The 15,131-nt window shown below is 40.8% G+C and overlaps 1 protein-coding gene across 2 annotated transcripts in view; it reads right to left on the bottom strand.

Annotated features, from left to right (window-relative positions):
* RHOJ (ras homolog family member J) overlaps nucleotides 1-15,131 on the bottom strand; it is a 139,156-nt gene that overhangs the window by 20,676 nt on the left and 103,349 nt on the right. For both annotated transcript variants that reach the window (XM_078151522.1, XM_020986507.2), the window contains exon 3: nucleotides 469-633. In XM_078151522.1, coding sequence (XP_078007648.1) covers nucleotides 469-633 — 165 coding nt within the window. The remainder of the gene's footprint in view (nucleotides 1-468; nucleotides 634-15,131) is intronic.

Raw genomic sequence — 15,131 nt, 5'->3', positions numbered from 1 at the left:
TTCATGCAATACCAATAAAATAGTCCAGTTTTATCTTCTTTTCCAAGATGACAGTGAGGAGAGGTATTCTTAAATGGAAATAGAGAACATCTGTACCTAGATTCATGTATGTGAAGACCATTATTAAGTTAGCTCTTCACCTCTCTTTTGTGTGGACCAAATGATTGTGGCTAAGTTATATGAAAGATCCTGAAGCATTTGCAAAAGAAATGTTTCTATAATATACTTATTAGATTCATAAGATTAGCTTTCAAAGATTTCAAAAAAATCCTCTGTCTTAACACCCACCTACCCACCCATACCCACATCCACCCACATCTGCATCTTAGGTTTTAACCTGTGTTCCTATGAGGACGAAAGGGACATGCAGCATACAGCCTTTCAGTTCAGGTACCCATTCTTCTTTTCTTAACACCCACCTACCCAGCCATACCCATATCCACCCACATCTGCATCTTAGGCTTTAACCTGTGTTCCTATGAGGACGAAAGGGACATGTGGCATACAGCCTTTCAGTTCAGGTACCCATTCTTCCTGGACGTTGTGATAAGAGGCTGGGTTTACAACAGAAAAACAGATCAGAAACACATCGGTATTGGGGTAGGAGAGTGGTCTCAGTTGGTTATAGTCCTCCTGTGGGAAAAACAAAAGGAAGGGTTGAGTGCTTTGCTGGAAAGTACTCACTTAAGAGCAGATAGAATGTAAATACAGGTAATTGCATTATTGTATTAGAACTTTTAGTCAAATATTGTTCTAAATAATGAAGCCATTTTGAGTCAGACTTGATGGCATCTGAGAAACCTACTAGTTGCAAAGTCCTAGGATTCTGCTATGAGCTAGACGACATTTTTTTGTTTGTTTTACAGAGGTTTTTGCTGTATAAGTCAAATCCCATTATTATGAACTTCAAGGAATTGTCCAAATTCTCATGAGGCCATGTGGTACAGCAGAAAGAACACTAGATTTAAAGTCAAAGACTTGGATTTGTATTTTAGCCCTGTTACTTGTTTGGTCTTAGGGGAGTTATAAAATTAGGATGTTTGATTAGATGACCTCTAAAGTCCCTTTCAGCTCAAAATCTATGATTCTGACATACAGGACATTTGAGTATTGGACAATGCTTGAATTAGTGGCCATCCACTGTGGGGTGGGGATAGGGGAAACTGGTTTTTTTTATACAGAGATATTTGTCGTAATGGGATTTGATTTTTGGATATGAGCTTATTAGAATAAAAAATGAAGGATCCATGATGAATTCTTCTCTAAAATGTTCACATTTACACAATAGCGTTTGTGAGAAATTGGTACTATAACTTGCAGTTAGTTTCTAATGTCTATAATCAGGTTACAGGTCACACTGCAGATGGAACGGGCTAAGTATCAGATGATTTATACTTTACAAGACGACTTTTCAGAACAAAATCTGTTCAGGTTCAGAAGGTCTCTGATGAACTAGAGTTTAAGAGACAGTAGTGAGTGAACTGTAACACTGGATCACCTCAGAGTTAGCTCTGTAAAACTAGGGTCAGGAAACTTCCATTAGGCATGGTCAAAAGGTTTTATGTAAAGTGGTTTAGTATACTTGGGGGCAAAAGATGCTGCTTATTTTTAAGTGTTTCCATGGCGGTTAACACCATGAAATTCAGAAAAGCCTTTATGACTAGATTAGAGAACTATAGCTGGAAGGGATGCTTAGGCCAACTCCCTCAATTTGTGGAGAAGGTTGCTGAGGTCTAGAGAGGTGCCATGTTGGGACAACTCTGATAGAATGTGAAAAGCACTAAATCTGGTGTCAAGAGCTTGAGTTTTGAGTTAGACTCGATTGGTGACTTTGGTCAAGTCACTTAACTTCATGGTCAAAATGGGTCTGATAAACTGCCAAGGCTAGAGTTAGGAAGCCTCATCTTCCTGACTTCAAAGCTGGCCTCAGACACATACTAGCTGTGTAACCTTGGTCACTTTGTTTGCCTCAGTTCCTCCTGTAAAATGAGCTGGAGAATGAAATGGCAAACCACTTCAGTGTCTTTGTCAAAAAACAAAAAGCAGAACAAAAAAACCCCCAAAACGGGGTCGTGGAGACTTGGACACAACTGAACAATAACAACAATTTGTGTCCATCAGGCTTTTCTTTTGTGGTGGAGAAAACAAATAGCTGTCCCATATCTGATGCATACTGCTTTGTACATGAATACAAAGGAATCCTACTGATTTTTATGAGAGATGATCTAGACATAAGTCTTGCTTAAGGAATTTTCCCTGGAACTCTGACATAAGGACAATGAACCAGAGAATTTGAGAAAAGTCACCAAGATGAAGAAAGTCTGCTTGAACTGTGACCCAGAGCTGTTTTTTTCTTAGATGGGGTGATAGTGGTGGTGGTGGTAACTTTGAGTTTCAGGTGAAACAAGATTCTACTTCAGCAATTCTTAGCTCCAAGATCACTTTAATTACTTTAACTTCTGTCCCGAAATTTTCTAATCAAAATAAATCAATTTACCCAAAAATAAATCCAAAATCCATTTTGATTTAAACAATAAAGATTATATTCTAGGTAATACTTTTACTTGAGGACCAGGAGCTGGGAGTTAGGGTGTAACAAAGCCAGTGAAACAATCATAGTTTGTTGATCAGGGAAAAGTTGGGAATCCTTGCTCGAGGGTTAGATCAATGGGTTTTCTGGGATGGAGGTGGGAGTTGCATTGAACATTCAATAGATTGTAGGTACACAATAGAACAAACATCAAATCTTTAGGCTGTGTATGAAATAATAATAGTGAACAGTCCCATTGCTCAATATGGAAAATCCCAATATTCGGTGGTCCTTTCTGTTTGTGCTCATGACATGGTACAGGCTGGGAATGTTTTTTTTTTTTTAGTGCTGTTTAGAATGACTGAAGCATAGTCATAATAGAGCTAACGAGATGACTTTTGGTTATTTGCATGTGAATTATTCCCAAACACAGAGAGACTTCCCCCTACCTCTCTGTAATGTTCATCGGCTGACATGTGCCAGGAGAATGAAAACTATTTTCAATATTAGCTCGGGGCAAAACAAGCGAACCAGAAGAAAATGAAGAAGACAAGTTATATAGCTGCTTTAAAGTTTGCAAAGTGCTTTACATATGTTTTTTCATTTAAGCTTCACAACAACTTGGTGAGATAGGCACTTCTTTTTGGTTCTGGACCTTTGATTTCTTGGTGCAGGAATGCTTGGTAAGGAAGCTATCTACCAATGCTGACTGACAACTACCCTGCAATCTTGTAATTACTTAGACAGTTATGTAGTGACAACGAGAGATTCAGAGATTCTCCCAGGGTTACACAGACAGTATATGTCAAAGGGGGGACTAGAAACCAAGGTGGGACAGATAGTATCATGCCTATTTTACAGAAGAGGACATTGAGGCTCAGAAAAGCGGTGTTAAATGACTTTCCCACATTTCTACAGTATCCCAGGAAGGTTTTGAATCCCTAGCTTCCTGCTCCCAAGACAAGTATTCCAGCCCTTGTGCCAGATAGAAAGCACATTGCCGAGTAGAATCCAGTGGTACATTCTTGAGTCAAATAAATACGTTTTTGGGATTATCTGTTGTTTCAGATGATCTACCGAGCTTTCATGAGAACGGAAAGTTTTGGCCACATTTGGCAGCACAGCTGGATCTGAATTCATTTTGCTAGATAAGGATGGTTGCCCTGCATTCCTTCCTCTACGTGGCACCTCTGTCCATACACCAGCTGAACCTTCTGTAGCCTTGAACTTTTTTTTGGAGTCCTACCCTCTCAGCCTCCCTCTAAGACAAGCTTTCCCAATCTGGGGTTCAAGGACTTTCAACAGGTCTGTGGATAGATGTCAGGGAGCACTTGATCTTGGATGGGGAAAAATTGCATCATTATTATTACTAACCTCCAACTGAAATAGGACATTTCCTTGAATTATTTAAAAAATGTGATTCTGAAAAGACATCCATATATTTTACCAGGCTGCCAGAGGGGGTCCATGACACACAAAAAGGTTAAGAACCCCTACTCTAAGGGAATAGCTGCAAAGATAAGGTGAGTCAAATACCAAGTCTATACTATAAGCAAGTTAATGAAATAAGTCTCTAAATGATTTGAGACCTAATATTTTGGGGTGGGGAGACGGGGAATGGTACTATGATGATTTCCTTTATAATTACAGAATTATACTCTTTCAGCTCATGATGAAAATTCAATAAGGTTGTTGATTGGACTGCCTAGCTGGAAGAGATAGTGTCAATTGTGATCTAACTGGTTTCCCAGGGCCACAGACTGTCAGGCTGCAATTAGAGTTAGCATGGTATTAATGTTAAATTTCTCTTGAAAATACAAGTAATCCACAGTCTTAATATAGCATGATAATTTCACTTGAAACTAAACAGGAGAAAACTTATTAGACAGACCCATTTGAGTGGTATTTTTTGGCATGGAGTTGGTAAGGATGATCACAAGATGGCAGTAGATACTGTATAATGTTAATTTCAAAACTGAAAAGGAACTGTGGGAATTATGTGCTGTAGACTCAAAGAAGTGGAAGCTTTCAGTGGAGATCCAATCATGGTGAAACAGGATAGCAGAGCTTTTGAGAAGTTTATGCTTATTTGGTTTTTCATCTAACAGTTTGTAAAAAGATTCCTGATCTAAGCCGTGCTTCATGTTGTTAATGACATACAAAATACATGGGTTCTTAGCACACTTTAGGCAGTAGGGAACATGGTGAAGGAGGAAAAGTTTCTTCTCCTTTCCAACTTCTTGTCAAGACACTCAATGACCTCAGGGTATCTTCCTCCACCCCACCCCCCAAATACCAGTATTGATGCTCTGATGTGAATCTTTCTCCCTTTGACATTCACCTGCCCTGGTCAATACAACAGGTTTTAGGAGAGCCTTTTTCTGAAGACTATTCTGGACACAGTAGGGATGGCGGGTGGTAAAGGGGTGGAGGAGGTGATACATGGAAAGAATGATATGGTTCAAGAAGTTAGAGGATGAGTGATAATGAGTTAAGGGTAGGATGCTTACTCAAGTGAGGCTGTATATGTTTTGAGCTTTGCTAGGTAATCTGACTGCTAATGTTTTAGCTATCAAATGGGAGAGAACTGCTAAACTTCAGAGCTAAAAGGTGATTTAGAAATTATCTAGTCCAGAGGCTCAAACAGAACTGACAACACTCCTGAGTATGGCCAGAACCAAATTAAAATGTAATTGGGAGATATTTAAAGATTTAAATAAAGATACATAAATAAATAAAAAGATAAATAAAGATACAATAGGACCTAGATAATGTTAATATGTGGTTTTCTAAATCAATATGTTGCCATCAGGGATCCTTATGTATGGTTTAGTGGCCCCTATTTCTCTTTGAGTTCAACACCACTGATCTAGTCTAAATTTTTTATTTTATAGATAAGGAAACTGAGGCACAGAGACATAAAGAATGACATATCCATAGTCACCGATCACGGAGGAGTCAAGACCAGAACCTCATCAACTAGCATTTAGTAAGCACTTATTATGTGTATGGCACTATTATTAGGCATTGGGGTTACAAGTATGAGACAGTACCTGTCCTTGAAGAGCTACATTGTTGGGGGGGGGGTTGGTTTCCACGTATTTACAAATAAATGCATGCTGGATACATACAAAACAAATCAACTATTGGGGAGCTTGGAGTATGGTTATGACTATGAGAACTGGGAAAGGCCCCCTGAAGGAGGTAGCACCTGAGTCTGAAGGGAACTAGGGATTCTAAGAGTGGATGGTTAAGAGCAGAACATTCTAGGTATGGGAAACAGCTTATGAAAAGAGAGGCATAGAGGCCAGAGATGGATGATAGGGTATGGGGAACAGCCAATAGGTTAGGTTAGGTAGAGCATAGGGTGTATGGGGGGGGGGTGTGATGGGTCGTCAGCCTGTAACCTTGGGTTGGAGCCAGGTCCTGATGACTCCCAGCCTTTCCACCACACCAACCAGTACAAATTACATTACTGCTTGGATAGGGCTTACAGTTTTCCAGGTTACTAACCCTCTATTCAGCCTGTGACTCAGTCTCTGGGCCTACCCTTTCTCCCTACTAGTCATGTTTTTATCACTGCTGGTTGTTGTTATGAATTATTTGAAGGGTGAGGAGATGAGGAAAAGGGTGGAGATGTTACAGAGACTGCAGGGAGGACTTGGTCTTGTGTCAGCAACTTAAAAAATTGTTATTAATGGTGCCCATTAAATACAATCCCTTACAATCGAGACTAGGTAGTATAAATGCATTTTAACTGCGGTTTTTCTGGCAATCCAATGCCTGAAACCAAAACAGTGAGAGATCCGAACGATGGGAACTTGAGGTGACTTGGAAGGAAAGTGAGGGACCCACAGAGGGAAGGATTTATGTGCCCCTTAAATCATAGCATGCAAAGAGTCTGCCTATAGGTGGGGCTAGCTTTTTTGGGTGGCCTTGATGAGTGTGAACCCAAAGTTCAGAGAGAGGAAATTTAGGGCCATCAAATTCACAGGGCCCAGAACCACTTTTGGAATAGACTCATATTGTGAATGTGGACAGCAGAGGGTGGAACTGCTGGATCGGGCAGGGGACAAACAAAGCCCATTTGACTTTGCTCTTAAATATAAGCACCATTTGGAGATCTGAATATAGTGCTTTGTGTTTTTTTTTTTCCAAGCTACTCTGAGGCTTGCCTCTCCTGTTAATAAAAAAATAAAAAGGCTTCAGCTTGGAAATAACAGCACTTTACTTTGGAGTTCCTCCAGATCCCAATTCAGGGCTTCAGGGGTCAGATAAAATGTTTTCTCTCTCCATCCTTCTTCTTCTCCATGCCAGCCATGGATGCAATTTCCATCTCTGTTCCTCTATGCCCATTAAATAGCAGGGCCAGATTTGAAAGCAGGTCCTGCCATAGCTGAATAGAACAGAAGAGTCATCTGAACCTGGAGCCAGAGATGTGATTACAGGAGGGTTTACAAACTTAGTGCCCAAACACCAAATCAGTAATCTCACACATTTTTATTTTCTCACAGTTGAGGAAGTAAGATCATGCCTTTTAAGGTTACTGAGGCTGTTTAACACACATAAAAGCCCTAACTTTCTTGATTTCACAGTTTGCAAGTCACAGTTATGACTTGAGACAGTGAGGAAGCCTACATTGCCAGCTGAGGAAAAACTTGTGTTCTAGGCTTTTAAGGAGTTTCTATATGGAGCTTGAAGTCCGATTTCTCGCTCCAGATGGCTTGTTTGGTTGATCCAATATGAAGAGGGAAGGGCTTGCTGCCTTCCAACTTGACTCTGGGTTGCTATTAATAAGCCCCAGCTGTACTTGCCTTTCAGCTTGGCCTTGTGCCTCTGCATCCCTTGGAAGTTAGAAGGGACTTGGAAATCAAGGAAGGCATTAAACCTTGAGGTGCCATTGAACTGGGCAGAGGGCCTGGCCCAATTGAAATCTTCCCTACCTCTAAGCTCCCACAGTTTTTAGCAACAGCTGAACGACTGCAGGCTGTTGGGATGGCAGTGTCCTAGTGGAAGATTCAGCTCAGTACCTTACATGTGTAGGGAGATAGGTTTCTGGCTGAAAAACAGCACCGCAACAGAACTTTCCTGCTGAAACATAATGCACAAGAAAAGCAGGAATCCGGATGAGATTGGTAGAACACAATGACCTTGCCTGTTAGCTTACCTTTGCTTCTGGCAGATATTCATTTGCATGTTAAGCATAGCAAGCCTTCTGGGACCACTCTCCCAAGCTGCTTTTCTATTTGTTTGTTGGGTTCCCTAGAGTTTTGCTTAACTATTTTTCTGCTCCGAGTTCTAGAGGTAGCACTGAGGGGCTGGGGGTTTCTAGTATTTGTGAGCCCCAGTATGTATTTCCTCTTAATAATAGACCAGACAGTTAACTTTTAGCAAAGGACATTCACTAAGGTGGTATCAAAAGAACAATAATTACAAACTGTCCAGAGTGGGGGAGGGGGGTGCTGTCTGGTTACACGAGATTCCTAGGGAGAGTGGGCTCCAACTTAAAAGCATAGAGGTAGTGATGTACATATGTAGAGTGCACATATAACAAAACGTTCACAACTCCTGGTGACTAGAAGCCTTTTTCTCCCTTTATAGATTCTCACAAAGTCCCCCTTAGGTGTAACCCTCTGCTTGGCCTTTCTAGAGGCTGTAGCCAGCATTCTCTTGATTACATGGGGTCTTGCTCCCTGAAGCTTTTCTTGCCCTCAGGTGGCTATCTTTTTGTATCTCTTTGGGTCCATATTCTGTACTCAGTGATCTATCACTGCTCCCAGATGGATGTCTTGTCTCATTTCCTCCAATAATATAGTCAATGAGGAAGGGAAGTAAAACACTCCCTCTGGACTCATTCCCTTCCCCTCTCCCTTGTGGCCCTCTGATACGGATGCAAGGGGGCCTATTTAAATCCCTCTAAGACCTGGAGTTCTCCAAAGCCTGGCTACTTCACTGCTGGATGGTTTTCTGACAAAAATCCTCCAGTTATTTTAAAGCCCCCAGAGGCATGCTTAGCTTGCTTTATTATTTGCTTCCCTTCTTAATCAAAGAGCTTAACAATTGTAAAGAGATCACAGTGTGTAAACCACTGTGTTTGCACATTTAAAACTTCATGGGTCCCTTACACTGATTATACTACATTGAGAGAGGGGTGTAGGGCAATCCCTTTACATAACAAAAGGAGAATCTTAAGTAGTTATTTACAACAGCAATCTTCCACTGTGCCCAAACGTGGGGGGAGGGGGGTTGAAAAGAAGGGATTTAGCCTGGGGGGAGCATTCTGCCTAATTTTTGTGGTGTCAGCCGGTCCTTATCAGGGAGAAGTTCTCCTCAGTACACTCTAGCAGACCTTAATCTGCTAGATGAAGAGAAGAGATGGAAGTGGCCCAAAAGAGATAAACCCAGAAACTGGTAGCAGAAGACAAAAGGCCCTAAAGAGACTGCCCATCTCTCAGGAACCACAAGAGAGTATAAACCCACACCTAGTAGGCAAGAGAGGCCTGATGGAATGATGCCTAAAGGGGAGCAGGCCCACCAAGAGCGGAGTAATGACATCACCAGATCCTGAAGTATTGGACACACATGTGTCCATGTGCTTCCTGAGAATACCTCTCTGATGCGATTCCTATGCTTGTCCTTTCTCTCTGCTGGTGGGGTGTGTATTTGTAGATGAGAATGCTCTAGGTTTATAGAGAGAACGTTCTATTGCAACTTTTCTTACTGCGCTATTTTGTTAAACGCTTTTGCTTTGAACTGTGTTCTCTAGCTGACTAGAGAAAAAGTCCTCATGATAGTGTGACATGAGCTATGGTTTTGAGCAGAGGGGGCCTAAGAGAGCGTTTTGAATTCCATAGTTCAGGATGCTGCAAATATTCTGGGGGCTCTACATGTATTTGTGGAGTGGGGGGGTTCTAGGTGCCATGCAGCTGCCTAAAAGCAACCAATTCTTCACCCAGGTGGTGTTGGGCAAACCTAATCCCCTTCCCTCCCCAGAGATTGAAGTGGTATAGAGGGAGATTATGCCTCCTTAGCTGTAGAGGCAGGGATGGATGCTGGTATGTTTGTTTTTGCTATACCTTTGGAATAAATATTTCTTCATAGAAGCTACATCCCCTCCCAATGAATGTACATATGTATTTGTAATGCCATAATGCCACGGTGCATAATTATCAACTTTGTTATAATTCAAAGTTTAAATGTTAATAGTGAAGGTTCAAAACCTCTGGTGGATAGCAATTCACAGGATGCCATTTTCAGACCTTGACTAGGTCCTGCTCTTCTGGGGTGCTCTATGCAGACTACCAAGAAATCAAGCAAAGTCTTAGTAAAACTCAGTCAAGGCAGGGTAACCTCTAGGAAGCAGATTGGGCCCAAACCCTTAATGCCAACTGTCCTAAAGAGATCATGACTTCTGATTTAAAAAGGTAGTTGTACCAAAACATGTTATTAATCACTTGATGTACATGGGTGATATCAAGTCATATGACTTCACTGAAAAACACATTAAACTCTTGTGGAGTCTTTCTCCAATGATAACAAAATGGTAATTGGACTCAATAAGTCTAAATTATTAATGTACGCTGAGGAAAGATAGAGACTACAGGCTTCAAACTTAAATCCCAACTTAGTCAGTGGATAAAGGCAATGGTTATATAAACCTTGATCGCTTCCAGATGAGATACACCAAACACTATGGCTGAATATGTTAAGAGATGTACTGGCATCCTGAAATAAAAGTCCAATGGGAAAAACAGATTTAAAGCATTTAACATATATGTCATGTCAGTCTTAATGTGTACCTTTGGAACTATAAAACAGAACATAACAGGTTTGAAAGGTATCTTAACAAGAAACCTAGACAATATTAACAAAATGTAGGGCCCATCTCCCAAATGTTGTTATAGAAAGAACCAGTACTCCCTCACTAAAAAGGAGGAAGAAGACTGACAGATACTCTCGAAAACTAAAGGGATCAGAATGAGATAAACATTATATTATAATTTTTTTTTACAAGAATGCCTTTGAAACACACAGATATCACTTCACCCAAGCAATAATATGGGCCAATAGATTTGTGCCAATGCATTTTTCTAATGTAACAAGTTATAGTTTACCTCTAGATGCAGCCTATGAAATAGCTAAGATCCAGGAATGGAAACAAAAGACCCTCCATGGGTGACATCCACATGAATTCAGCCAATAATATGTTGTCCAAGAATCGCTGAGCCAATGACTGTCATTCAGATTTACACACGGAAATGAAGGGATTCATGTAGGCAATTCAGGTCCATGTGAAGATACAGCAGAGTTAGAAGCCCAGACTAATTGATCAGGGAATGTTATACAAAAAAAAAAAATAGTAATGACTGTGTGACGCATCATTGTAGGTTATGAAAGTTGATCACGTTTTGAACACCTAGCAAGATATGATCTAGTGGCTATAACAACACATCAGAATTTTGATATGTCTTTTATTGACTGACAGACAACAAATCCTTATGCCACAAATACGGACCTCAAAATATCCTTGAGAACAACCAGTAAACTGAACTGGACCAGTATAATAGAACATTGATCCGCACAGATGTGCCAATATTAAATACTTGTAATGTCCAAGTTGCATGCAATTTAAAGCTTCTAAAATACAAAGACAGCAGAAGAAAACAATTGTTTTATAACAGGAAAAGAGATATATCTTCCCTCTCATCCCTTCTGCTCCTGGGATTGCACCGAGGATATTTTCAAAAGCAGGAGCGTATAGAAGATGAACAAAGATATTCAACTTCTTGTTCAAATACAAAAAGCAGTTATTTTATCCACTTGTGTGATAGCCCACAGAACATTCAGTTAGGGACTGGACCTATCATTTCATGCGTATTGTGAACTCCTGGGTGAGGAAACTCTTATTACCAGTTCAAGGTCTTAGAGAATTGCCTTGAACACTGAGAAGTTAGGTGACTTGCCTAGAGGCACACAGACAAGTAGATGTTAGAGGCAAGAGTTGAACTTAGGTCTTCACAACTACAAGGCCAACTCTCTCTCCACTCAGGCAGCTAGGTGACACAGTGGATGTGCTGGGCTTGGAGTGAGGAAGACCTGAGTTCAAATCTGGCCTCAGGCACTTACTAGTTATGTGACCCTGGGCTTGTTGCTTAACTGCATTTGGCCTCAGTTTCCCTACCTATAAAATGAGGAAAATAATAGCACCTAGAGTTGTTGTGAGGATCAGAATGAGATAAACATTATAAAGTACTTAACACAGTGCCTGGCACATGGTAAGTGCCATATGAATGTTAGCTATTATTATTAATTATGTTATTATTATTCATTATTATAATTATTATTACTGTTATGTCTCTCAGAACATCATATACAAAGGAATTATAGCAGGATAGTGACTTGTCCCCAGACTACTTATATCTGAAGTCCATGAAATGAGAATTAATTTTCTATAACAACAATGATAGCAAATGACAATATTCTTATCAAGAGGCAGGCTCAGAGTCAGAAAGATCTGGGCTCAAGTCTCACCACTGACATATTAACCCTTAACCCATCAGTACTCTCTAAGCTGCTGCAGAGTAGATGCTGATTGGACTTTGCAAAGGTAGTTTCCTCACTGAGAGATGAAGACGAAATCAAAGGTCTATTTCATAGGTGAAGGAAGGAGACTCAGAAAAATTAGGTAATTTGCTCAGTTTCCCAGCCAAGAAGGGGCAGAGCTAGCATGTAAGCTTTTTTCTTTTGATGCTTTCTCATCATGCCATGTTGTCTGAGGTATGACATTGGGAGGGTCTGGCTTGCACTACTGGCCCCAGGAAAGAAAGGGTAGCAGGGAGCATTGGAACTGGATTCAGTGAGCCCAGGTTGTTTTTTTGTTCTTTGGTCCATCACATTTCTTCAGTTCTATGAGGATGGTAGTGATTTGTCTCTGTGCAGGAACCAGCCCTCCCTTGTTTAGAATTCTTTGGTTTTTAGCCACTAAAGGGCCAACCATCTCTGCTGTTCCTTATTTGTTCCACCCTCACCAATCTGCTCCTCTCTGGTCTCTAGCTCGCCATTGTATGTCCCATGATATACTCTAAACAAATCTGCCTATAAGTACGTCATGGAAAAGTCAACTTAGGAAACTCTTTCTGTAACTAAGCCAAAGATTGTTGCCCTGGGAAATTCTGCCATACCACTGTCAGGGACTTAGATAGTCCCACAGGACTGATCAGTGGCTGGAAGTCTGGACTCAGAGTCAGAAAGATCTACGTCCAGATCACATACTACTTGGGTAATCCTGGGGAAGTCATAATCTACCTGAGCCTCATTTTCTTCATTTCTAAAATGATGATAATAATAGTACCTATCATATAAAGCTGCTGGTAGGCTAAGATGAGATAATGCATGTAAAACACTTTTGATTAAGCAACTAGATTCTCATGTGATTTGTTGGGGATAATCATTCCTGGAAAGGAAAATGTCTCTGGAACATTCACGCTAAGCCAGAATTTTCAATATTAGAGACTAAAGCTGATGATTCTAAATAACTCGCCAGGGAAAACAGAGGGATGTGACTGAGAATGATAGCCCTGTTTCTCTTTGAAATACAAATGCACCATCTCAGAATCCTTATGTAAAATCAGGCCCCCCAATCTTAGGAGGCTCTTACAATGGGGTGTTGGTAAAATTTTAACAATCAGCTCTCCAAAAAGGTAGGACACACCTTTTAATCTGCATTATCAATATTTCCACTATCACTTTCTTAAACCTAGAGACAACCAACAGAACAATAAAACAAGACCTGCTTTATTGTATTTGCTCATTTCTGAGGTATAAATGCTCAAGCTGAAAATGTAACAATTGGCTCTGGAGAGCCAGTAAGAGCTCTATTTATAATGGTCACTGGGAGGTCTGTATGTGTGATCCCAAGATGAGATTTTTTTTCTTGCTAAGTGTAGGGTGAAGGCACTGACAATTTCACCCCAACTAGTAACCCTGAACTAGACTGACTCTGTGAAGACAAATGAAAGAATATATTACTAAATAGAGGAAACTAAGAAAACAGCAATCTGCTTGCGTATGTACTTAAGACTAAGGCCATAGTTTCTTTCTCTCTCTCTCTCTCTCTCTCTCTCTCTCTCTCTCTCTCTCTCCTTCTTTGTAATTTTGTAATCCCTCTCCTCTCCTCCAGTGTCACCCTTTCCCTGCCATTTTTTTTTCCTGTGTGGTCCAAATCTGAGATATGATTAGTATAAAGAATTCCCCAGTGGGGTAATGCCCCTCCACCAATGCAAATCAGCAACCACTTTGCATTTGGAATCTTAGAGAGTTATCTGGAGTATTGAGAGGTTAAGTGACTTGTCCAGAGTCACACACACCCAGTATGTGTCAGGGGAGAAGCTGAACCCAAGTCTTCCTGACTCTGAGTCTGGCTCTCAATTAATTCTACCATGTTACCTCTCTCCCCGTAGCCTATTTATCTCAGTCTGTTTCTTTGGCATTACTAGCAGTAAACAGCCATGATAGTACAACAAACAAGCATCCTGTAAAGACTTCAGTAGCCTCTCAACCCTGCTAAATGAAGAAGCCACCGAGGAGGTTCAAATCCCTTGAGTCACTCTTCCAAAGTAAGGCCTTCATGATGGCTGAAAGCCCCTTTTCCTATTGGAGGGGAGTTTGAATATCCACTAGTTGCCAATTCCACAGCCTCTTGCCCCTAGGATGAATCAATACTAGACTCTGTGTACCAGATCCACGCTCCCCATTCTTTCCCCTCAATGCCTGGTCCTGTTTGTCCCAGATAAGAATCCTACCAAAAACTCACCTAGCTTTATCAGTTTTTAGTGCCTTCCTTCCACTGGAGATCCCAGCAGGACATGATCTGTGTCCATCCTCCCTGACTGCTGCTCCCCCGTCCCGTCCCCCCTTCCCCCAAGAAAGCTGGCTTATTTTACTCTCTCTCAGCTGACTCTCATTTCATGCTGTCTTCTTGTCTTGTAGCGCTCTACCCTTCCTTGTACTGCATCTCAGAATCCTGTAATTGCACTCAAACCATATGAAGACACTAAAGGCAAATTTCTGTGCTTATTTCAGAAACAGTAGGATAGGGAAAAAGACATAAACCTGTGAAAATACCTGTAGGAAATATGGTTAAGAGGATCTAGAGACTGAAGGAGAAATCATGGCAAAGGCATTAAAAAGAGAATGCAAGCTTCTCTGGGATAGTGATTGGGAAAAAACGAGGCTGTTTGTGGCAAGGGGCTGAGGTGAAAGTCAGCGGTACCTTAGGAACACAGAAGTAAATTGGAATCTTGTATGCTTGTCTGTCTTTGAGAATAATTTAACATTTCTTTAATTCTTGAAGGATATGTGATTTTGCTGGCATGGATATTCTCAACAATGAAAGGCCTCAAGATCATGTTACCTTGTCATATAAGAATGGGCCCAAGTATATTTAGCTGGAGAAGGGAAAACTCAGGGAAGAAATATTACCTTATCAGTCAGTCAGTAAGCATTTATTAAGCACCTACCGGGCACTGTGCTAAGCACTGGGGACAAAAAGAAAGGTAACACACAGCTCCTGCTCTCTAGGAGCATATAGTCTAATGAGGGA

This window comes from Phascolarctos cinereus, unplaced genomic scaffold (genome assembly GCF_003287225.1).
Source record: "Phascolarctos cinereus isolate Bilbo 61053 unplaced genomic scaffold, phaCin_HiC Scaffold_3;HRSCAF=262, whole genome shotgun sequence".
Lineage (NCBI taxonomy): Eukaryota > Metazoa > Chordata > Mammalia > Diprotodontia > Phascolarctidae > Phascolarctos > Phascolarctos cinereus.
This window is presented reverse-complemented; position numbering and strand designations above follow the sequence as displayed.